The sequence below is a fragment of the Coregonus lavaretus genome, assembly GCF_964263955.1.
Source record: "Coregonus lavaretus genome assembly, chromosome: 2".
NCBI lineage: Eukaryota > Metazoa > Chordata > Actinopteri > Salmoniformes > Salmonidae > Coregonus > Coregonus lavaretus.
The window spans coordinates 19,756,490-19,780,984 of NC_139989.1; the positions used below are offsets into that span (position 1 = coordinate 19,756,490).

Here is a 24,495-nt window from a genome sequence, read left to right on the forward strand (position 1 = left end):
TCGCCGTGCTTGGAGGAAGAAGAAGGATGAGTACAACCCCAAGAACACCATCCCAACCGTGAAAAATGGAGGTGGAAACATCATTCTTTGGGGATGTTTTTCTGCAAAGGGGACAGGACGACTGCACCGTATTGAGGGGAGGATGGATGGGGCCATGTATCGCGAGATCTTGGCCAACAACCTCCTTCCCTCAGTAAGAGCATTGAAGATGGGTCGTGGCTGGGTCTTCCAGCATGACAACGACCCGAAACACACAGCCAGGGCAACTAAGGAGTGGCTCCGTAAGAAGCATCTCAAGGTCCTGCAGTGGCCTAGCCAGTCTCCAGACCTGAACCCAATAGAAAATCTTTGGAGGGAGCTGAAAGTCCGTATTGCCCAGCGACAGCCCCGAAACCTGAAGGATCTGGAGAAGGTCTGTATGGAGGAGTGGGCCAAAATCCCTGCTGCAGTGTGTGCAAACCTGGTCAAGACCTACAGGTAACATATGATCTCTGTAATTGCAAACAAAGGTTTCTGTACCAAATATTAAGTTCTGCTTTTCTGATGTATCAAATACTTATGTCATGCAATAAAATGCAAATTAATTACTTAAAAATCATACAATGTGATTTTCTGGATTTTTGTTTTAGATTCCGTCTCTCACAGTTGAAGTGTACCTATGATAAAAATTACAGACCTCTACATGCTTTGTAAGTAGGAAAACCTGCAAAATCGGCAGTGTATCAAATACTTGTTCTCCCCACTGTATATATATATATAAAATAAAACATGGGGGATTGGAAGTGATGCAGACAATTACATTGATGGAAGTTACAATCTATCTGCAATATTAAGCTGATCTACCCCCAAAAAAGATAAAAAAAAAAAAAAAAAGTCTAAACATTGATGTATCTATACCAGTTTGCCCCTTTAAGACCTTCACTCAGTGAAGTGGCTGAGGTGATGATATGACCACAGATGCATTGAATGCTGGAGAGAGGTGTGAGAGAGGTCCAGCTGAGAGACAAAACTTGTGCAAAGCTGTCATCAAGCCAAAGGGTGGCTATTTGAAGAATCTCAAATAGAAAATATATGTTGATTTGTTTAACACTTCTTTGGTTACTACATGATTCCATATGTGTTATTTCATAGTTTTGATGTCTTCACTATTATTCTACAATGTAGAAAATAGTAAAAATAAAGAAAAACCCTTGAATGAGTAGGTGTATCCAAACTTTTGACTTGTGCTTTACATGATCAAATACAAATCTTAGAATCAACTATTAAAGACTACCAGAACCCACTGTATTTTCCAATTACATTGAATGAACTACAGGACAAAATACAAACCCTCCAACCCAAAAAGGCCTGTGGTGTTCATGGTGTCCTAAATGAAATGATAAAATATACAGACCACAAATTCCAATTGGCTATACTTAAACTCTTTAACATCATCCTTAGCTCTGGTATCTTCCCCAATATTTGGCATGAGGGTCTGCTATACAAATTGATGGAAAGTGGTGTTGGGGCAAAACATACGACATTATAAAATCCATGTACACAAACAACAAGTGTGCGGTAAAATTGTCAAAAAACACACACATTTCTTTCCACTGGGCCGTGGGGTGAGACATGGATGCAGCTTAAGCCCCACCCTCTTCAACATATATATCAACGAATTGGCGAGGGCACTAGAACAGTCTGCAACACCCGGCCTCATCCTACTAGAATCTGAAGTCAAATGTCTACTGTTTGCTGATGATCTGGTGCTTCTGTCCCCAACCAAGGAGGGCCTACAGTAGCACCTAGATATTCTGCACAGATTCTATCAGACCTGGGCCCTGACAGTAAATCTCAGTAAGACAAAAATAATGGTGTTCCAAAAAAGGTCCAGTTGCCAGGACCACAAATACAAATTCCATCTAGACACCGTTGCCCTAGAGTACACAAAAAACTATACATACCTCGGCCTAAACATCAGCGCCACAGGTAACTTCCACAAAGCAGTGAACGATCTGAGAGACAAGGCAAGAAGGGCCTTCTATGCCATCAAAAGGAACATAAAATTTGACATACCAATTAGGATCTGGCCAAACATACTTGAATCAGTTATAGAACCCATTGTCCTTTATGGTTGTGAGGTCTGGGGTCACCAACCAAGAATTTACAAAATGGGACAGACACCAAATTGAGACTCTGCATGCAGAATTCTGCAGAAATGTCCACGTGTACAATGTAAAACACCGAATAATGCATGCAGAGCAAAATTAGGCCGATACCCGCTAATTATCAAAATCCAGAAAAGAGCCGTTAAATTCTACAACCACCTAAAAGGAAGCGATTCCCAAACCTTCCATAACAAATGCCATCACCTACAGAGAGATTAACCTGGAGAAGATAATTACTTGACACATTGGCAGTGGTGTAAAGTACTTAAGTAAAAATACTTTAAAGTACTACTTAAGTAGTTTTTTGGGTATCTGTACTTTACTTTACTATTTATATTTTTGACAACATTTACTTTTACTTCACTACATTCCTAAAGAACATTATGTACTTTTTACTCCATAAATTTTCCCTGACACCCAAAAGTACTCATTACATTTTGAAAGCTTAGCAGGACAGAAAATGGTCCAATTCACTCACTTATCAAGAGAACATCCCTGGTCATCCCTACTGCCTCTGATCTGGCGGACTCAATGATTTGTTTGTAAATGATGTCTGAGTGTTGGAGTGTGACCCTGGCTATCCGTAAATAAAGACATTTGTGCCGTCTGGTTTGCTTAATATAAGGAATTTTAAATGATTCATACTTGTACTTTTACTTTTGATACTTAAGTATATTTTAGGAACTACATTTACTTTTGATACTTAAGTATATTTAAAACCAAATACTTTTAGACTTTTACTCATGTAGTATTTTACTGGTTGACTTTCACTTTTACTTGAGTCATTTTCTGTTAAGGTATGTTTACTTTTACTCAAGTATGAAAATTGGGTACTTTTTCCACCACTGCATATTGGAAAGAATTAACAAAAAAATTGAGCAAACTAGAATGCTATTTGGCCCTAAACAGAGAGTACACAGTGGCAGAATACCTTACCACTGTGACTGACCCAAACTTAAGGAAAGCTTTGACTATGTACAGACTTAGTGAGCATAGCCTTGCTATTGAGAAAGGCCGCCGTAGTTAGATCTGGCTCTCAAGAGAAGAAAGGCCATGTGCACACTGTTACAAAATGAGGTGGAAACTGAGCTGCACTTCCTAACCTCCTGCCAAATGTATGACCATATTAGAGACACATATTTCCCTCAGATTACACAGACACACAAATAATTTGAAAACAAACCTAATTTTGATAAACTCCAATATTGATTAGAGGGAGGGAGGGAGGGAGGGAGGGAGGGAGGGGGAGCGAGAGAGAGAGAGAGAGAGGGAGGGGGAGAGAGAGAGAGAGAGAGAGAGAGAGAGAGAGAGAGAGAGAGAGAGAGAACACAGATCCACAAATAATTCCCTCTCCTGTTCCCAACCCCCCCCCCCCTTCCTCCCTCTCCCTTTCTTATCTGCTGACATTAATATGAACTTCCTCAGTGGAACAGAGGAACAATCAATCATATGCTGTAGTGCTCATTGTCTACTACCCTATCCCTGAGTTCAGATACTGTGTGAAGCAGCTATGAGGATTCTTCACTGTCCCAGTTTAATGTCAGCCTCTGATAATGGTTTATATTCATGACACTCACGGCGCGGGATTGGTCATTGAATTTGATTTCTTGCCTTGCCCTCATACACCTTGTTGCATAGACCGTGACATTTCTTAGATTAGGAAATGGTTGCATACATTAAATGATCTTTGATCTTGGAAATTTAAATGAAAAAAGCCTTTGAAATAGATTTACTCAGTTGAGACCCATTTCAAGGCTCTTTCTAGTTTTGATATGGTGGAATAGCACGCATAGCGTTTTACAGGCTCATGTATATGGAAAATTAGCATAATGTGAATCCTATGGAGTGTAAATTCATATCACCCCTCTCTCAGAGAAGTGGGTCACAGTGAATTTACATGTTTCATAGTTGCTTAACCCCAGACTGCATCTTAGCTGTTGAATTATGCATGGTAGAAGCATTTTATCCAAAACATTCATTTTCATTACAAATAAAGTGTAGAAAATTCACTTTTAACCCAAGATTATCCATATATGAAATAATGGGACATAAAAGGTCAATTTGCTATAAACCTGTGTAATAATCAATTATGATTATTTCCGAATATTTGATTCACATTCTTCACCAGTGTTAAGATCAATAGTTGTTGTTGTTGGCAGGCAGACAGACAGCTCTCTGCTGTGGGCATAGATATCCTATAAGTCATATAATAGACATAGGGATTCTAAATGTAATTCTACGGCTGTAAGGATATCACAAACCACAGACAAACATTTTCTGACCCTCTATACCTCATCCCCTTCTCTGTTTCTGTCTCTCTCTCTCTTTCTTTATTTCTCTTTCTCTCTCTCTCTCTCTCTCTCTCTCTCTCTCTCTCTCTCTCTCTCTCTCTCTCTCTCTCTCTCTGCGTCTCTTTCTCTCTCTTTTCCACAGATGACACCAAGATTGCTCTGCATCTCAAAGACAATGGAGGTAAGCCTCTCTTTTCCTTCCGAGTTCCTTTGACTGGTGACAGTTGTTGTGTTTCTCTGTGCTGCTGCATGTTGTGTACAGCATATGGGGCTCTGTTTACTTCCAAGGCTGCTGTCTGTGTATTTATGGCTGACAGATTGCTTGCCCTAGAAAGCAGATCGCTTTTTGATTTCTGGGGAGGACAGGCCAAGGGAAGGAGCGGCTCTTTGAAGCACCTCATCCAGAGGCTGATTGAAATGGCTAACTGTACCAATGTTCTGGATGGGACTGATCAATCATGGTGTCTAAAATCTAAATTTAATAAATTTTCAATTCAGGCTATAACACAACAAAATGTGGAAAAAGTCAAGGGGTGTGAATACTTTCTGAAGGCACTGTAGTTGTGTCCCATATGGCACCCTATTCCCTATAGTGGACTACTTTTGACCAGGGCCCATAGTAAGTCACTACATAGGGAATAGTTTGCCATTTGGGACACAGAGTTATTCACACCTCTTGACTTTTTCCACATTTTGTTGTGTTATAGCCTGAATTTAAAATTGATTAAATTGAGATTTTGTGTCACTGGCCTACACACAATTCCACCACATAATGTCAAAGTGGAAATTCGAAATTAAAAATAATAATGAAAAGCTGAAATGTCTTCAGTCAATAAGTATTCAACCCCTTTGTTATGGCAAGCCTAAATAAGTTTAGGAGTAAAAGGTTGCTTAACAAGTCACGTAATAAGTTGTATGGACTCAGTGTGCAATAATAGTGTTTAACAAGATTTTTGAATGGCTACCTCATCTTTGTACCCCACACATACAGTGGGGGAAAAAAGTATTTAGTCAGCCACCAATTGTGCAAGTTTTCCCACTTAAAAAGATGAGAGAGGCCTGTAATTTTCATCATAGGTACACGTCAACTATGACAGACAAATTGAGAAAAGAGAATCCAGAAAATCACATTGTAGGATTTTTAATGAATTTATTTGCAAATTATGGTGGAAAATAAGTATTTGGTCACCTACAAACAAGCAAGATTTCTGGCTCTCACAGACCTGTAACTTCTTCTTTAAGAGGCTCCTCTGTCCTCCACCCGTTACCTGTATTAATGGCATCTGTTTGAACTTGTTATCAGTATAAAAGACACCTGTCCACAACCTCAAACAGTCACACTCCAAACTCCACTATGGCCAAGACCAAAGAGCTGTCAAAGGACACCAGAAACACAATTGTAGACCTGCACCAGGCTGGGAAGACTGAATCTGCAATAGGTAAGCAGCTTGGTTTGAAGAAATCAACTGTGGGAGCAATTATTAGGAAATGGAAGACATACAAGACCACTGATAATCTCCCTTGATCTGGGGCTCCACGTAAGATCTCACCCTGTGGGGTCAAAATGATCACAAGAACGGTGAGCAAAAATCCCAGAACCATACGGGGCGACCTAGTGAATGACCTGCAGAGAGCTGGGACCAAAGTAACAAAGCCTACCATCAGTAACACACTATGCCGCCAGAGACTCAAATCCTGCAGTGCCAGACGTGTCCCCCTGCTTAAGCCAGTACATGTCCAGGCCCGTCTGAAGTTTGCTAGAGTGCATTTGGATGATCCAGAAGAGGATTGGGAGAATGTCATATGGTCAGATGAAACCAAAACAGAACTTTTTGGTAAAAACTCAACTCGTCGTGTTTGGAGGACAAAGAATGCTGAGTTGCATCCAAAGAACACCATACCTACTGTGAAGCATGGGGGTGGAAACATCATGCTTTGGGGCTGTTTTTCTGCAAAGGGACCAGGACGACTGATCCGTGTAAAGGAAAGAATGAATGGGGCCATGTATCGTGAGATTTTGAGTGAAAACCTCCTTCCATCAGCAAGGGCATTGAAGATGAAACGTGGCTGGGTCTTTCAGCATGACAATGATCCCAAACACACCGCCCGGGCAACGAAGGAGTGGCTTCGAGAGAAGCATTTCAAGGTCCTGGAGTGGCCTAGCCAGTCTCCAGATCTCAACCCCATAGAAAATCTTTGGAGGGAGTTGAAAGTCCGTGTTGCCCAGCGACAGACCCAAAACATCACTGCTCTAGAGGAGATCTGCATGGAGGAATGGGCCAAAATACCAGCAACAGTGTGTGAAAACCTTGTGAAGACTTACAGAAAACGTTTGACCTGTGTCATTGCCAACAAAGGGTATATAACAAAGTATTGAGAAACTGAATATTGAATATCCTTTTGAGCATGGTGAAGTTATTAATTACACTTTGGATGGTGTATCAATACACCCAGTCACTACAAAGATACAGGCGTATCTACAGAGAAAGGAAACCGCTCAGGGATTTCACCATGAGACCAATGGTGGCTTTAAAACAGTTACAGAGTTTAATAGCTGTGATAGGAGAAAACTGAGGATGGATCAACAACATTGTAGTTACTCCACAATACTAACCCAATTGACAGAGGGAAAATAAGGAAACCTGTACATAATACAAATATTCAAAAACTGTTTGCAATAAGGCACTAAAGTAAAACTGCTAAAATATTGGCAAAGAAATTAACTTTATATCCGGGAATACAAAGCATTATGTTTGGGGCAAATCCAACACAACATATCACTGAGTGCCACTCTTGATATTTTCAGGCATGGTGGTGGCTGCATCATGTTATGGGTATGCTTGTCATCAGCAAGGACTTGTGAGTTTTAGAGAAAATAGCAAACCACAGGCAAAATCCTAGAGGAAAACCTGGTTTAGTCTGCTTTCCAACAGACACTGGGAGACAAATTCACTTTCAGCATGACAATAACCAAGACGACATTGAATGTTCCTAAGCACCTAGTTAAAGTTTTGACATAAATCGGCTTGAAAATCTATGGCAAGATTTGAAAGTGGCTGTCTAGCTGTGATGAGGTGATTGTGAAGGAGTCAGGCGCAGGAGGGTAAATCACAGAATAACAGGATTTATTCTGAACCACAGAGTTACGCAGTAATGCGTCAAAACACTCCAGTGTGCAAAACAGGCGCACTGGAAAATACAAGGCACACAGGGAAATATCCCGGCGATACAAAATACACGGAGCTCCACCGAGCTTCTCTATCCTCCACAATAAACAATCACACACAAAGACAAGGGGGCAGAGGGAACACTTATACAGGTACAGGTGTGTGTAATAAACAAGACAAAACAAATGGAAGGATGAGATGAGGAGCGGCAGTGGCTAGAAGGCCTGTGACGACGAACGCCGAAGCCTCCCCGAACAAGGAGAGGTGGCAGCTTCGGAGGAAGTCGTGACACTAGTAATGATCAACAACCAATTTGACAGAGCTTGAAGAAATATTGTACAATCCAGGTGTGCAAAGCTCTTAGAGACCTACCCAGAAAGACTCACAGCTGTAATCACTGCCAAAGGTGATTCTAACATGTATTGACTCAGGGGATTGAGTACTTATCTAATCAACATATATTAGTGTTTTATTTTTCATTAATGTTTTACAAATGTTAAAATGTTTCTTCCACTTTGACATTACAGTTTTTTATGTAGATCGTTGACAAAAAATTAACAATTAAATCCATTTTAATACCACTTTGTAACACAAGAAAATGTGTAAAATGTCACGGGGTGTGAAAACTTTCTGAAAAAGGTTAGCAGTGCAAAGTGATGTGCATATTGCATCTGGAACAGTTATTCTAAAAGAGTGATCATTTTAAACTGGGCTCAATTTGGCGAGTTGAAAGACAATTTTTTCAGGGTTACAAACCAAAATCGGTCTTCTTTTTGATATACAGATGTTTGATTTAGTTTATTCTGCCTGTTCTTTAGAATTTTCTAAATGGACAATTCCACATTGAATATTGCATGGTGATGAATTACGGCCACAACATCTGTTTGGTGAGTAGGCCTAGGCTTAATGATTCTGGATGAAAATATGTAATTTGTATTTATCAAACTAATGTTTTTGCATATTTTCAATGTGGAACCTGTCTATGTTTAGGGGTTTATAGCCTAGCCCTAGGGTAACCAATTCTAAATGGCACTAGCAGTTTGAGAAGTAGCCTAAGAGGAAAATAGACAGGATGCAGTTATTCCAAAACTGCAGCTCGTTGTTGGAACACATATTTCCCGACTTCAATCAACCAGTCCATTTTGAATTTGTGATAATACTGTCGTCATTTGGCAAGGAATGTAGCTTGTGTATCCCATCAGTTAGATACGTTTTTATACGCATGTATTTCTGTAGGCCAAATGGGAGCTTATGTGCGCACTTGGGATGCGTGTGTAGAGGGAGCGGTGTTGTTAGACAATGTAATGTTTTTAAGGTTTTGGCAATTGAAATGTTCTCAATACTTGGCTTTGGAATTTCAATAAAAAAGCCCTGGAATCATTTCAAGGCCATATTTCATAATGCATTTAATGTTTTTAAAACATTCTAAACCGAAATCCCAAATTGTGATTTAAATTTTTTTTACCGAATCGAAACCGAACCGACCACAAAAAGCACTAATCGCTCAGCACTAGACACAGCCTATGTGGGTGTTAGGGAGGTAGGAAAGGGAGGATGAGGGGAAGGTGTTCAAGAACATGGACACGTGGGAGAGAGCGTCATAGTTGCCTTTACGTTGAATTAACGCTATCTCAGAGTGTTGGTGTAACAGGACAGAAGACTGAGGTTCAATGTGAATGTCAGTAAGTTCTTGAAAAAACTGCTCTCAAAACTGGTGCGTTAACCAAAATTCATAGATCATTAATTTGGCCTTGTTGCCTCCACTTTGAAAATGTATTGTTTTAATGGGGACCCTCTACAAATGAACTCAGTGTCAGCAGGAATTTGATGGGGATTCCAGTGAGGGGGATTTCAATAGAGGCAGGTGTGGTCAACAACCTCCCTCACATTTCCATTTAAAATTAGACAGGAAGCTACAACCGGTATATGGCCCACTCTGCACTCTGCTACCTGCACACCTCAACACAGAAGGGTATCTATTTTTAAAAATGATTTGAAGTTTTCTGCTGTTTAGCTTCACCCACACTGTGTTTAGTTTGTGTGTGCGTCTTTGAGTGTGAGAGAGTGACATTTGAATTCCAAAATGAGTCCCGACTTTATCACTTCCAGAGCACTCAAATATTTAATTTCCTGTTGGAGAGGAATTGGAAATCTCTTATAGTCCTTTCATTGCCCAAACATTGCCTATCTCACTTGCTGACTTGTGGGACAGCCTCTTCCCAGAAGCCTGGGGTATCAGCCATACAAGAGGACATCTCTGCGTGCACATTTTAATTTTGGAGAGACCAGGCCTGTTTCACAGGATGTGTCCTATTTTTCCTGTATAGTGCACTACTTTTGACCAGGGATCATAGGACTCTGGTCAAAAGTAGTGCACTATGTAGGGAATATGGTGCCATTTGGGATGCAAGCACCGTGTGGGAAGCGTGCTGGGAAGGGATTTGGGCTTAAGGTGACAGCCTAATGGGACGGAACGAGCCAATGTGATCATCTTGAGATCATACTGAAACCACATACAGCCAAAGGCTGCTGCAGCCCAAATCACACCATGTTGTATTTAGGTGCACAGTGTGTTTGTGAGAGATTACAACCACAAACCAGTCTCACGTACACAGTATCCAAGCCATGTGACTGCTATATGGAGAGGCTGTCTAAAGTAATGGTAGCTGTGGCTGCCAGTGGAGGTTGCTGAGGGAATGATGGCCCATAATAATGTCTGGAACGGAGCAAATGGAATGGCATCAAACACATGGAAACCACATAATTCCGCTCCAGCCACTACCACATGGCCGTCCTCCCCAATTAAGGTGCCACCAACCTCCTGTGGTGGCCGCTGGTCTAGCCCTATGGGACTCCCAATCACGTCCGGTTGTGATACAGCCTGGAATTGAACCAAGGGGTCTGTAGTGATGCCTCAAGCACTGAGATGCAGTGCCTTAGTCCGCTGCGCCACTCGGGAGCCCCAATCTTGCTACAACCTACGAATGAAAGTTTACAAAGTTTACAGGTCGAGAAAAATTTGAGTAGTCAAGGTGACAGACGTTGACACATTCAATACCTCCTTGCACGCTCTTGCATGCATCTAGCTGATTTAGGGTGTAATCATTGGTCCAACAGTTGCAAACAAGAGTTTCTATTGGGCAAATTCAGGTATGTTTATCCACGTTTCGTTCCGTTTGCTACTGTATAAGAAACGTTTTTCAACAGAATCGGCAGAATGAATACACCCCTTATCACACACAAACACAGTTCACTTTCATAGCAGCCACATACAAACAGTATGATCCCTTAGATCGTTGTATAATTCCTTCTCGCATCTACACGCTCTCCTCCTCTCAACTTTTCCTTTTGCTTGTGGACTTCAGTGCACAGCACATCAGCTGTCTGTGACCAATTGAAAAAACCTTTCCAAGCCTAACCTTCATATGATAACCGCTAACCGCTACACACAGGCTACATCGTTGTCACCATATTAGCTAACGTCATAGTCTAGTCAACATACAGTTGAAGTCGGAAGTTTACATACACTTAGGTTGGAGTCATTAAAACTCGTTTTTCAACCACTTCACACATTTCTTGTTAAAAACTATAGTTTTGGCAAGTCGGTTAGGACATCTACTTTGTGCATGACACAAGTAATTTTTTCAACAATTGTTTACAGACAGATTATTTAACTTATTATTCACTGTAAGACAATTCCAGTGGGTCTGAAGTTTACATACACTAAGATGACTGTGCCTTTAAACAGCTTGGAAAATTCCAGAAAATGATGTCATGGCTTTAGAAGCTTCTTATAGGCTAATTGACATCATTTGAGTCAATTGGAGGTGTAGAGTAAGGGGAAAAAGTATTTGATCCCCTGCTGATTTTGTACGTTTGCCCACTGACAAAGACATGATCAGTCTATAATTTTAATGGTAGGTTTATTTGAACAGTGCGAGACAGAATAACAACAACAAAATCCAGAAAAACGCATGTCAAAAATGTTATAAATTGATTTGCATTTTAATTAGGGAAATAAGTATTTGACCCCTCTGCAAAACATGACTTAGTACTTGGTGGCAAAACCCTTGTTGGCAATCAGTGGTCAGACGTTTCTTGTAGTTGGCCACCAGGTTTGCACACATTGTAAGTCGCTCTGGATAAGAGCGTCTGCTAAATGACGTAAATGTAAATGTAAATCTCAGGAGGGATTTTGTCCCACTGCTCTTTGCTATGGGATTAAGGTCTGGAGACTGGCTAGGCCACTCAGGACCTTAATGTGCTTCCTCTTGAGGCATTCCTTTGTTGCCTTGGCCGTGTGTTTTGGGTCATTGTCATGCTGGAATACTCATCCACGACCCATTTTCAATGCCCTGGCTGAGGGAAGGAGGATCTCACCCAAGATTTGACGGTACATGGCCCCGTCCATCGTCCCTTTGATGCGGTGAAGTTGTCCTGTCCCCTTAGCAGAAAAACACCCCCAAAGCATAATGTTTCCACCTCCATGTTTGACGGTGGGGATGGTGTTCTTGGGGTCATAGGCAGCATTCCTCCTCCTCCAAATGTTGTGGAAATTTGTCACTATACTTTATTAACAATCAAAGTTCTTACAGAGTTTTTGTTGAATCAAGATTTACTTTATTGAATTTCAATAAAAGGAAGCTGGTCTGCAGAGTAGCCTCCCCTGCCCTCTCTCCATTTTATATAGTGCCCTCCACACACCCTAGCTTTATAATCCCTCCCTCTTCAGTTTCCCGCTCTTTTATTGCTCTGCCCACTCCCTTTGTCTATGGTGGTGGCTAAATTCGACTTTCATTCAGTTCAGAATCAATAGTAATACCATCAATCAATCTGTTATCTTGCAAAAACACTCATGTTTAGTTTAAACTCTGTTCAACCCCGGCTCTCCCGGGCTTGACCTGAAGACCGATTGTTGGACATGACAGGTCCCTAAATCCTTGAAACATACACAAACCCCCACACACACAGTGAAATTATCCAATTAAGTTCCTGGCCCAATAACAAAGAACTCTAACTCTATGTTCGTGATTAACCCAGTTTTATCTCACAGTCCACTAAAAAATCTCCATCACAAACATGGCGAGTTGAATTGATGCCAAAGAGCTCGATTTTAGTCTCATCTGACCACAACACTTTCACCCAGTTCTCCTCTGAATCATTCAGATGTTCATTGGCAAACTTCAGACTTCATGTATATGTGCTTTCTTGAGCAGGGGGACCTTGCGGGCGCTGCAGGATTTAAGTCCTTCACGGCGTAGTGTGTTACCAATTGTTTTCTTGGTGACTATGGTCCCAGCTACCTTGAGATCATTGACAAGATCCTCCCGTGTAGTTCTGGGCTGATTCCTCACCGTTCTCATGATCATTGCAACGCCACGAGGTGAGATCTTGCATGGAGCCCCAGGCCGAGGGAGATTGACAGTTATTTTGTGTTTCTTCCATTTACGAATAATCGCACCAACTGTTGTCACCTTCTCACCAAGCTGCTTGGCGATGGTCTTGTAGCCCATTCCAGCCCTCAATCTTGTCCCTGACATCCTTGGAGAGCTCTTTGGTCTTGGCCATGGTGGAGAGTTTGGAATCTGATTGATTGATTGCTTCTGTGGACAGGTGTCTTTTATACAGGTAACAAGCTAAGATTAAGAGCACTCCCTTTAAGAGTGTGCTCCTAATCTCAGCTCATAACCTGTATAAAAGACACCTGGGAGCCAGAAATCTTTCTGATTGAGAGGGGGTCAAATACTTATTTCCCTCATTAAAATGCTAATCAATTTATAACATTTTTGACATGTGTTTTTCTGGATTTTTTTGTTGTTATTTTGTCTCTCACTGTTCAAATAAACCTACCATTACAATTATAGACTGATCATGTCTTTGTCAGTGGGCAAACGTACAAAATCAGCAGGGGATCAAATACTTTTTTCTCTCACTGTAAATAGGCCCGTTTAATTTTGTCTGGCTTGCCGTTCCAAATAAAATTGAATATTTTTTTCTGATATAATTTCAATAACTGTTCGCTCGGCGTAGGCAAGACCATAAGCAAATAGGTAAACTGGGATAATACTAAAGAGTTAATCAGGGTGATTTTTCCACAAATTGACAGGTATTTTCAAATAAACCTACCATTAAAATTATAGACTGATCATTTCTTTGTCAGTGGGCAAACGTACAAAATCAGCAGGGGATCAAATACTTTTTTCCCTCACTGTACCTGTGGATGTATTTCAAGGCCTACCTTCAAACCCAGTGCCTCTTTGCTTGACATCATGGGAAAATCAAAAGAAATCAGCCAAGACCTCCGAAAAAAAATGGTAGACCTCCACATGTCTGGTTCATCCTTGGGAGCAATTTCCAAATGCCTGAAGGTACCATGTTCATCTGTACAAACAATAGTACACAAGTATAATCACCATGGGACTACGCAGCAATCATACCGTTCAGGAAGGAGACAAACGTACTTTGGTGCGAAAAGTGCAAATCAATCCAAGAGCAACAGCAAAGGACCTTGTGAAGATGCTGGAGGAAAACAGGTACAAAAGTATCTATATCCACAGAAAAAAAATGAGTCCTATATCGACATAACCTGAAAGGCCACTCAGCAAGGAAGAAGCCACTGCTCCAAAACTGCCATAAAAAAGCCAGACTACGGTTTGGAACTGCACATAGGGACAAAGATCGTACTTTTTGGAGAAATGTCCTCTCGTCTGATGAAACAAAAATAGAACTGTTTGGCCATAATGACCATCGTTATGTTTGGAGGAAAAAAGGGGTTGCTTGCAAGCCGAAGAACACCATCCCAACCATGAAGCACGGGGGTGACAGCATCATGCTGTGGGGGTGCTTTGCTGCAGGAGGGACTGGTGTACTTCACAAAATAGATGGCATCATGAGGAAGGAAAAGTGTGTGGATATATTGAAGCAATATCTCAAGACATCAGTCAGGAAGTTAAAGCTTGGTCGCAAATGGGTCTTCCAAATGGACAATGACCCCAAGCATACTTCCAAAGTTGTGGCAAAATGGCTTAAGGACAACAAAGTCAAGGTATTTGAGTGGCGATCACAAAGCCCTGACCTCAATCCTATAAAACATTTGTGGGCAGAACTGAAAAAGCGTGTGCAAGCAAGGAGGCCTTTGAACCACACTCAGTTACACCAGCTCTGTCAGGAGGAATGGGACAAAATTCACCCAACTTATTGTGGGAAGGCTACACAAAATGTTTGACCCAAGTTAAACAATTTAAAGGCAATGCTACCAAATACTAATTGAGTGTATGTAAACTTCTGACCCACAGGGAATGTGATGAAATAAATAAAAGCTGAAATAAATAATTCTCTCTACTATTATTCTGACATTTTACATTCTTAAAATAAAGTGGTGATCCTAACTGACCTAAGACAGGGAATTTTTACTAGGATTAAATGTCAGAAACTGTGAAAAACTGAGTTTAAATGTATTTGGCTAAGATGTATGTAAACTTGCGACTTCAACTGTAGCTACTAGAACTAACGCGTTAGTAAACACGCTACAATCATGCAGTACAGTGTACATTCAGCAAGCAGTTTAGCAGTTACACCGGCGGGCCCCCGTGGCAATACATTTATAAAACCAAAAGCTTAGCTTGACTTGGAAGAGTTCCAGTGTTGGATAGCCATAGCCAGCTAGCTAACATAGCATCACTCTCTGTTTGGGCCGGGTGTTTCACTAGGCTAAACTAGCTAGCTGCATTTGCTAGCTAATTAAGTGAAAGTGAAAGTGAAAGTGAAAAACTTAAAACGAAATATAGCTAGCTCCCTCTCTTTCTCTCTCGCTCTTGCTTCTCCTTCATTTTTGAAGAAATAATTTTGTCCAAACTGTTAAACTATTGTTCTTCTCTCTCTTTGAGTCAACTACACCACATGTTATGCACTGCAGTGCTAGCTAGCTTTCAGTACTGTATTCATTCTATAATCCTTTGATTGGACAACATCAGTTCATGCTGCAAAAGCTCTGATAGGTTGGAGGACGTCCTCCGGAAGTTGTCATAATTACTGTGTAAGACTATGGAAGGGGGTGAGAACCACGATCCTCCTAGGTTTTGTATTGAAGTCAGTGTACCCAGAGGAGGACGGAAACTAGCTGTCCTCCGGCTACACCATGGTGCTACCCTACAGAGTGCTGTTGAGGATACTATAGACCTTCATTGCAAACCAATGTGTTTTAATCAATTATTTGGTGACGTGAATATATTTAGTATAGTTTTATCTAAAAAGGATAACTTTTTTTAATGTTTCACAATTTAAATGTTTTATGAAATTCACTGAGGAGGATGTCCTCCCCTTCCTCCTCTGAGGTGCCTCCACTGACCTGGAACCAAAAAGGGTTCTGCTATGGGGACAGCTGAACAACCCTTTTGGAACAGTTTTTTTCTAAAAGTGTACTGTGTCGGTATAGGTTTGCATCTGGCTTAAAGGCCTTTGACACAAACTCTATCTTCCCCCACTGTCATCTACTCTCACTATCTGTTCATTCAAATCTGAAAATACCACCAAAAACAAATCTTAAGCAATGCTAGCTGTGTATTTAGTATTTCATATCTAGTGCATCTCATCCATTCCACTTTGTACCCATCGTCTCTCTGTATCGTGTCCCAGCTATGGGCTTGTTTTTAGTGTAATTTCTATCAGATCCATCAGTGTGTGTGTCCTTTAACCTTGGGAAACACGGAGCATGGCAGAAAACGCTAAGGCGATTAGCCACGGCTAAGTGATAAGATAAGGGACAATAGGGATGTACCGTACTGTCTCACTGCAGAGGCTACTCTAAGAGGACAGGACACTCCTTATCCTCCATTTAAAAGCAGGATGAGAAATAGGCTCTCTCTCCCTTTGAATCTAGCAGAATGAATCAGTCTGCATCGCCAATGGCACCCTATTCCCTATATAGCACAGTACTTTTGACCTGAGCCATATGGAAAAGGGTGCCATTTGGGACACAACCTCAGCATATGTGCTGATTAGCCTTGCTAGACACATTAACCAGGTGAGAGGATGGCTGTGGCCCTGTGACACTGTATTGTCAGTAATGTGGTGCTAAAAGGGATAGCGTGGTCTGGGTCCACACGGTCATTCAATTAATCTTCTCTCCCCAAACTCTAATGTGTTTTTATTGCTGTCTGAAGGCTCAGTAAGCAGGTTAATGTGTTGAGAGCGTTTATGAGGAGGACACAGCGTGATTGATCATAGGGAGATGGTTCAATGTTGGACTCCAGCTATGTCAGCCGTGTCGTGACGTGACTTTGCTTCTTTAGACTGAATAAACAATTAACTAAGACCATGCACATGTCCACCTTTCAAGGCTATGCAAGCAGTAGCAGAGGAATATTCACCCATTTTCATGATTGAGACACTGTGGAGGCTGTTGAGGGGAGGACGGCTCATAATAATGGCTGGAATGGAGTAAATTGAATGGTATCATTCCGTTTATTCCCTTCCAGACATTACTGATGTACTTCAATGTAAAACGCCACCACTTGTAACTATGTTTTTCAAGCTATTGTTTTTGCCAGCTTTCAGCTGTGTGACCCAATGTGGATAATATGTAGATTGATACACACCCCTGTCTCTACAGCCCAAGTGGCTTAGATGTGCCTCCCCTTACGGAAAAATAAACAACATGATTTTCACATGTCATTTTATGGTAAGTTAATGTGACAACATGGGGATGCAAAATTTCAACATGTGAAACCATGAAACTACATGTGACAACATTTGAGCACATGTAAAAACCCAGGTGTCAAATGTCATTGAGAATATTTTACTTTAAAATACATAATTTACATTAATTCAATCAGTCATGGTCCCCTGCAGGTTTTGTCTAGTTCCAGGGATGTCCCCAAGAAGGTTTTTAGAACGTTGTGTCATGGTCCACTGGATTACTTGGGACTCAACCTTTTGGGATTTGAACTCACAACCTCTTGGTTGCTAGGTACCTGAAGTTCCTGCTACATCACCAAGTCTGTGGACATAATGGCGATTGCCTATACATATTGCCAAGAATACATTTTAACACTTTGCTTAAAATATACTTGAAGGTATTACTTCTATAAAATGACAGTATGCTGCTGTATTCTGATTTCAATAAGCTAGCCGACACCCACATAGCTAATGTTTTGGCGGTATCGGAAGTGGAACTGCATTGGAGCTGTCAAATCGGTGAGCAGCTGCTCTTGTGATCGTTGTCATGAAGCCACACCCTTCCCATTGGCGTTAGAAGTTCAGAATGATAATTTACATTTGTTTGGTCAAAACAGTAGGATAAATACACATGTAGGTAGAAATAATGACGCTTAAATTGAAAATCATTCAACAAAATAATGAGGATTTCTATCAGTCTAATCGAGGTGTAGATTACTTCTCACATTCCAGTATTCAAACTTGTAAACAAGACTGCATGGGATTTCTCTTAATGCGACTCCGTGCTGCCAATGGCAATGTCCAATTTAGGAATAATGCCGGGAGCCGCTTGTGAATTTAACAGCTCTAACGCAGTTCCACCTCCGACACGTCAAAACATCAGCTATGTGGATGTCGGCTGAAGTGGATCTAAACAAATCAGGCCCTAGTGTTTTATTTTTATTTTGTATTATTTTGTACTGTGAGCACACTCACCCTTATCTAGGATTTGAACTTAAAACCTGGGATTTGAATTTTTCAACCCAATATATTGAATATAAGGTAATATCATCACTGCACTTTGATTGGTGTGGGCAATGTACTGGTGGGATACTTTAGCATATTTGGGGAGCAATACATGCCAGTAACCTACTATGCCTTCACTGACTCTTCTGTTGACTACATGCAGCATTACTTGCTGATTGGCAGCATACTGTAGCAGCGGCAGCCTATCAGATTATTGCAGGTGTGTGTGATGAGGTGATGTTGAAGGAGTCAGGTGCAGGAGGGTAAATCACAGAATAACAGGCTTTATTCCGTAAATACAGAGTTACGCAGTAATGCGTCAAAAACACTCCTGTGCGCAAAACAGGCACACTGGAAAATACAAGGGACATGGGGAAATATCCAGACGATACAAAATACACAGAGCTCCAATGAGCTTCACTATCCTCCACAATAAACAATCACACACAAAGACAAGGGGGCAGAGGGAACAATTATACAGGTACTGATGAGGGGTGTGTAATAAACAAGACAAAACCAATGGAATGATGAGATGAGGAGCGGCAGTTGCTAGAAGGTCGGTGACGACGACCACCTGGCCGAACAAGGTGAGGAGACAGCTTTGGAGGAAGTCGTGACAGTACCCCCCCCCCCCCCCCCTTGACGCGCAGCTCCAGCAGAGCGCCGACACTAGCCTCGGGGACAGCCAGGAGGACGCGGAGCATGGTGAGCCGGATGGCGACAGTGGAAATCCCGCAACAAGGAGGGATCAAGGATATCCCTCACCGGGACCCAGCACCGCTCCTCCGGACTGTACCCCTCCCAATCCACGAGGTATTGAAGGCCCCCCACCCAACGGCTCGAATCCAGGATGGAACGGACGGAGTACGCCGGGGCCCCCTCGCCGGGGGCGGAGGGACCTCCCGCACCTCAGACTCCTGGAGCGGACCAGCCACCACCGGCCTGAGGAGAGACACATGAAACGAGGGGTTAATACGGTAATCTGGAGGGAGTAGTAACCTATAGGTAACCTCGTTTATTCTCCTCAGGACTTTGAATGGCCCCACAAACCACGGGCTCAGCTTCCGGCAGGGCAGGCGGAGGGGCAGATTCCGGGTCGAGAGCCAGACCCGATCACCCGGTACAAAGACCGGGACCTCACTGCGGTGGCGGTCAATATTGGCCTTCTGGCAACGCACGGCGCGCTGGAGGTGGACGTGAGCAGCGTTCCTCGTCTCCTCCGCACGCTGAAACCAGTCGTCCACCGCAGGAGCTTCGGTCTGGCTCTGATGCCACGGTGCCAGAACCAGCTGATAACCTAAAACACATTGAAATGGCGATAGGTTAGAGAGAGTTCTGGGCATATTCGGCCTATGGCAAGAACACCGACCACTCCCCCGGCCGGTAAGGCAGTAGGACCGCAGGAACCTACCCGCATCTTTATTCACCCGTTCCACCTGCCCATTAGACTCGGGGTGAAACCCAGAGGTCAGGCGGCCCGAGACCCCCAGACCCTGGATGTGAACTGGGGACCCCGGTCAGACACTATGTCCTCTGGCACCCCGTAGTGCCGGAAGACGTGAGTAAACAGGGCCTCCGCAGTCTGCAGGGCCGTGGGGAGACCGGGTAGAGGAAGGAGGCGGCAGGCTTTTGAAAAGCGATCCACAACGACCAGGATGGTGGTGTTGCCCTGAGAGAGGGGAAGATCAGTGAGAAAGTCAATACACAGGTGGGACCATGGCCGTTGTGGAACTGGTAAGGGCTGTAACTTACCCGCTGGGAGGTGCCTAGGTGCCTTGCTCTGGGCGCACACCGAGCAGGAGGAGACATACACCCTCACGTCCTTAGCCAAGGTAGGCCACCAGTACTTTCCGGTCAGGCAACGCACTGTACGGCCGATACCTGGGTGAACAGAGGAGGGGGACGTGTGTGCCCAATAGATTAGACGGTCACGGACAAGAGACGGCACGTACTGCAGCCCAGCTGGACACTGAGGTGGAGATGGCTCTGTGTGTAACACCCGCTCTATGTCCGCGTCCAAGAATAGGGCCCACCTGGCCTGGCGAGGGTTCATCCTCCTCGATGCCCGGATGTACTCCAGGTTACAGTGGTCTGTCCAGATGAGGTAAGGGTGTTTCGCCCCCTCGAGCCAGTGCCTCCACACGGTCAGGGCTCTGACAACAGCCAACAGCTCCCGATAACCAATGTCGTAGTTCTGCTCCGCTGGGCTGAGCTTCTTTGAGAAAAAGGCACAGGGGCGGAGCTTGGGTGGCATGCCCGAGCGTTGAGATAGGACAGCGCCTATCCCTACCTCGGACGCATCCACCTTCACTACGAACGGTAGTGATGGATCGGGATGGGCCAGTACCGGGGCTGAGGTGAACAGAACCCTCAGGTTACTGAAGGCCCTGTCAGCCTCAACAGACCAGCGGAGCCGGGAAGGCCCATCCTTCAACAGAGATGTGATGGGAGCTGCGACCTTGACAAAGCCCTGGATAAACCTCCGATAGTAGTTTGCAAAGCCTATAAAGCGCTGCACATCCTTTACCGTGGTTGGAGTCGGCCAATTACGCACAGCTGTAATGCGATCTCCCTTCATCTACACACCTGAGGTGGTAATGTGGTATCCGAGGAAGGAGACTGGCTGTTGGAAAAACAGACACTTTTCTACCTTGGCATAAAGGTCATGTTCCAACACTTGGCCCAGTACTTTGCGAACCAGGGACACATGCTCGGCGTGCGTAGCGGAATACACCAGAATGTCATCGATGTAGACCACTACACCGCGACCCAGCTTGTCCCGAAACACCTCGTTCACAAAGGACTGGAAGACTGATGGAGCATTCATCAAACCGTACAGCATCACCAGGTATTCGTAATGCCCCGTGGTTATGCTGAATGCTGTCTTCCACTCGTCCCCCTCTCGGACACGCACCAGGTTGTACGCACTCCGGAGATCTAATTTTGTGAAGAAGCGCGCCCCATGCATTGACTCGATTACCGATGGAATGAGGGGTAGAGGATAACTATAACGTACAGTGAGGGAAAAAAGTATTTGATCCCCTGCTGATTTTGTACGTTTGCCCACTGACAAAGAAATGATCAGTCTATAATTTTAATGGTAGGTTTATTTGAACAGTGAGAGACAAAATAACAACAAAAAAATCCAGAAAAACGATTTCCATTTTAATGAGAGAAATAAGTATTTGACCCCCTCTCAATCAGAAAGATTTCTGGCTCCCAGGTGTCTTTTATACAGGTAATGAGCTGAGATTAGGAGCACACTCTTAAAGGGAGTGCTCCTAATCTCAGCTTGTTACCTGTATAAAAGACACCTGTCCACAGAAGCAATCAATCAATCAGATTCCAAACTCTCCATCATGGCCAAGACCAAAGAGCTCTCCAACGATGTCAGGGACAAGATTGTAGACCTACACAAGGCTGGAATGGGCTACAAGACCATCGCCAAGCAGCTTGGTGAGAAGGTGACAACAGTTGGTGCGATTATTCACAAATGGAAGAAACACAAAAGCACTGTCAATCTCCCTCGGCCTGGGGCTCCATGCAAGATCTCACCTTGTGGAGTTGCAATAATCATGAGAACGGTGAGGAATCAGCCCAGAACTACACGGGAGGATCTTGTCAATGATCTCAAGGCAGCTGGGACCATAGTCACCAAGAAAACAATTGGTAACACACTACGCCGTGAAGGACTGAAATCTTGCAGCGCCCGCAAGGTCCCCCAGCTCAAGAAAGCACATATACAGGCCCGTCTGAAGTTTGCCAATGAACATCTGAATGATTCAGAGGAGAACTGGGTGAAAGTGTTGTGGTCAGATGAGACCAAAATGGAGCTCTTTGGCATCAACTCAACTCGCCGTGTTTGGAGGAGGAGGAATGCTGCCTATGACCCCAAGAACACCATCCCCACCGTCAAACATGGAGGTGGAAACATTATGCTTTGGGGGTGTTTTTCTGCTAAGGGGACAGGACAACTTCACCACATCAAAGGGAGAATGGACGGGGCCATGTACCGTCAAATCTTGGGTGAGAACCTCCTTCCCTCAGCCAGGGCATTGAAAATGGGTCCTGGATGGGTATTCCAGCACGACAATGACCCAAAACACGGCCATGGCAACAAAGGAGTGGCTCAAGAAGAAGCACATTAAGGTCCTGGAGTGGCCTAGCCAGTCTCCAGACCTTAATCCCTGTGGAGGGAGCTGAAGGTTCGATGTTGCCAAACGTCTAGCTCGAAACCTTAATGACTTGGAGAAGATCTGCAAAGAGGAGTGGGACAAAATCCCTCCTGAGATGTGTGCAAACCTGGTGGCCAACTACAAGAAACGTCTGACCTCTGTGATTGGCAACAAGGGTTTTGCCACCAAGTACTAAGTCATGTTTTGCAGAGGGGTCAAATACTTATTTCCCTCATTAAAATTAAAATCAATTCATAACATTTTTGACATGCGTTTTTCTGGATTTTGTTGTTGTTATTCTGTCTCTCACTGTTCAAATAAACCTACCATTAAAATTATAGACTGATCATGTCTTTGTCAGTAAGCAAACGTACAAAATCAGCAGGGGATCAAACAATATTTTTCCCTCACTGTATTGTCCCCTTGTTCAGTGCTCGGTAATCAATGCACGGGCACAGACCTCCGTCTTACTTCTTCACAAAAATGTTACTTGAGGAGGCGAGCAAAGTGGAGGGATGTATGTCTCCATCGCCTGCGACAGGGGATACACATGACTCCTGGGAGGCACAGCGTCTACTCAGAGGTTTATCGCACAAACCCCCGACCAATGCGGTGGTAATTTGGTCGCCTTCGTTTTGGAAAACGCATAAGCCAAATCGAAGTATTCGGGGGGGAATGCGCACGGTGGAGTTAGTGTCTGGACTTTCTACCGTGGTGGCACCAACGGAAACACCTAGACACCTACCCTGACACACTCGCGACCACCCCGTGAGAACCCTCTGCGGTCAGGAAAAGGTGGGGTTGTGTAGTGCTAACCAGGGAAGACCTAACACAACAGGGAAATCAGGAGACTCCGTCGAGTACGTCCTCTAGAAATCAGTAGGTTCTCCAACCGGATGGCCATGTCCACCAGTTGATTAAAGGACAATGTGATGTCACGGCAGGCTAGCTCCCTTCGGAAGTCCTCTCGCAGATGGCACCGGAAGTGGTCGATGAGGGCCCGCTCAGTCCACCCGGACCCAGCCGCTGGAGTCCGAAACTCCAGGGCAAAGTCCTGTGCGGTCCTCGTCCCCTGCCTTAGGTGGACCAGCCGCTCGCCCGCCTCTCTACCCTCGGGCGGGTGATTGAAGACGCCCGGAAGAGGCGAGCGAACTCCCCGAAGTTGTCCAACGCGGCTCCTCCTAAATCACAGAATAACAGGCTTTATTCTGCAAATTAAGAGTTATGCAGTAATGCGTCAAAAACACTCCAGTGCGCAAAACAAGCGCACTGGAAAATACAAGGCACATGGGGAAATATCCCGGCGATACAAAATACTACACGGAGCTCCACCGAGCTTCACTATCCTCCACAATAAACAATCACAAACAAAGACAAGGGGGCAGAGGGAACACTTATACAGGTACTGATGAGGGGATATGAACCAGGTGTGTGTAATAAACAAGACAAAACCAATGGAATGATGAGATGAGGAGCGGCAGTGGCTAGAAGGCCGGTGACGACGACTGCCGAAGCCTGCCCGAACAAGGAGAGGATGCAGCTTCGGAGGAAGTTGTGACAGTGTGGCTTATTGGAAGCATGGCTTTTCAGCAAGCTCTTTTTGGTCTCCCATGAGAGGGAATGTTATCCCAGTTAATGTGCTCTGTTGTATTCTGTTCATAAACAATATGTTTGTACACTGTCAGTACTCCAGTCTTGTTAAAGGCTGACATACAGTTGAAGTCGGAAGTTTACATATACCTTAGCCAAATACATTTAAACTCAGTTTTTCACAATTCCTGACATTTAATCCTAGTAAGAATTCCCTGTCTTAGGTCAGTTGGGATCACCACTTTATTTTAAGAATGTGAAATGTCAGAATAATAGTAGAGAGAGTGATTTATTTCAGCTTTTATTTCTTTCATCACATTCCCAGTGGGTCAGAAGTTTACATACACTCAATTAGTATTTGGTAGCATTACCTTTAAATTGTTTAACTTGGGTCAAACGTTTCGGGTAGCCTTCACCAAGCTTCCCACAATAAGTGGGGTAAATT

The 24,495-nt window shown here is 43.6% G+C and overlaps 1 protein-coding gene across 1 annotated transcript in view; it reads left to right on the forward strand.

Annotated features, from left to right (window-relative positions):
• Nucleotides 1-24,495, forward strand: part of plxdc2b (plexin domain containing 2b) — a 196,634-nt gene that overhangs the window by 154,893 nt on the left and 17,246 nt on the right. Inside the window, exon 12 of the mRNA XM_084144470.1 lies at nt 4,581-4,619. Within this exon, the coding sequence (XP_084000596.1) occupies nt 4,581-4,619 (39 nt within the window). The remainder of the gene's footprint in view (nt 1-4,580; nt 4,620-24,495) is intronic.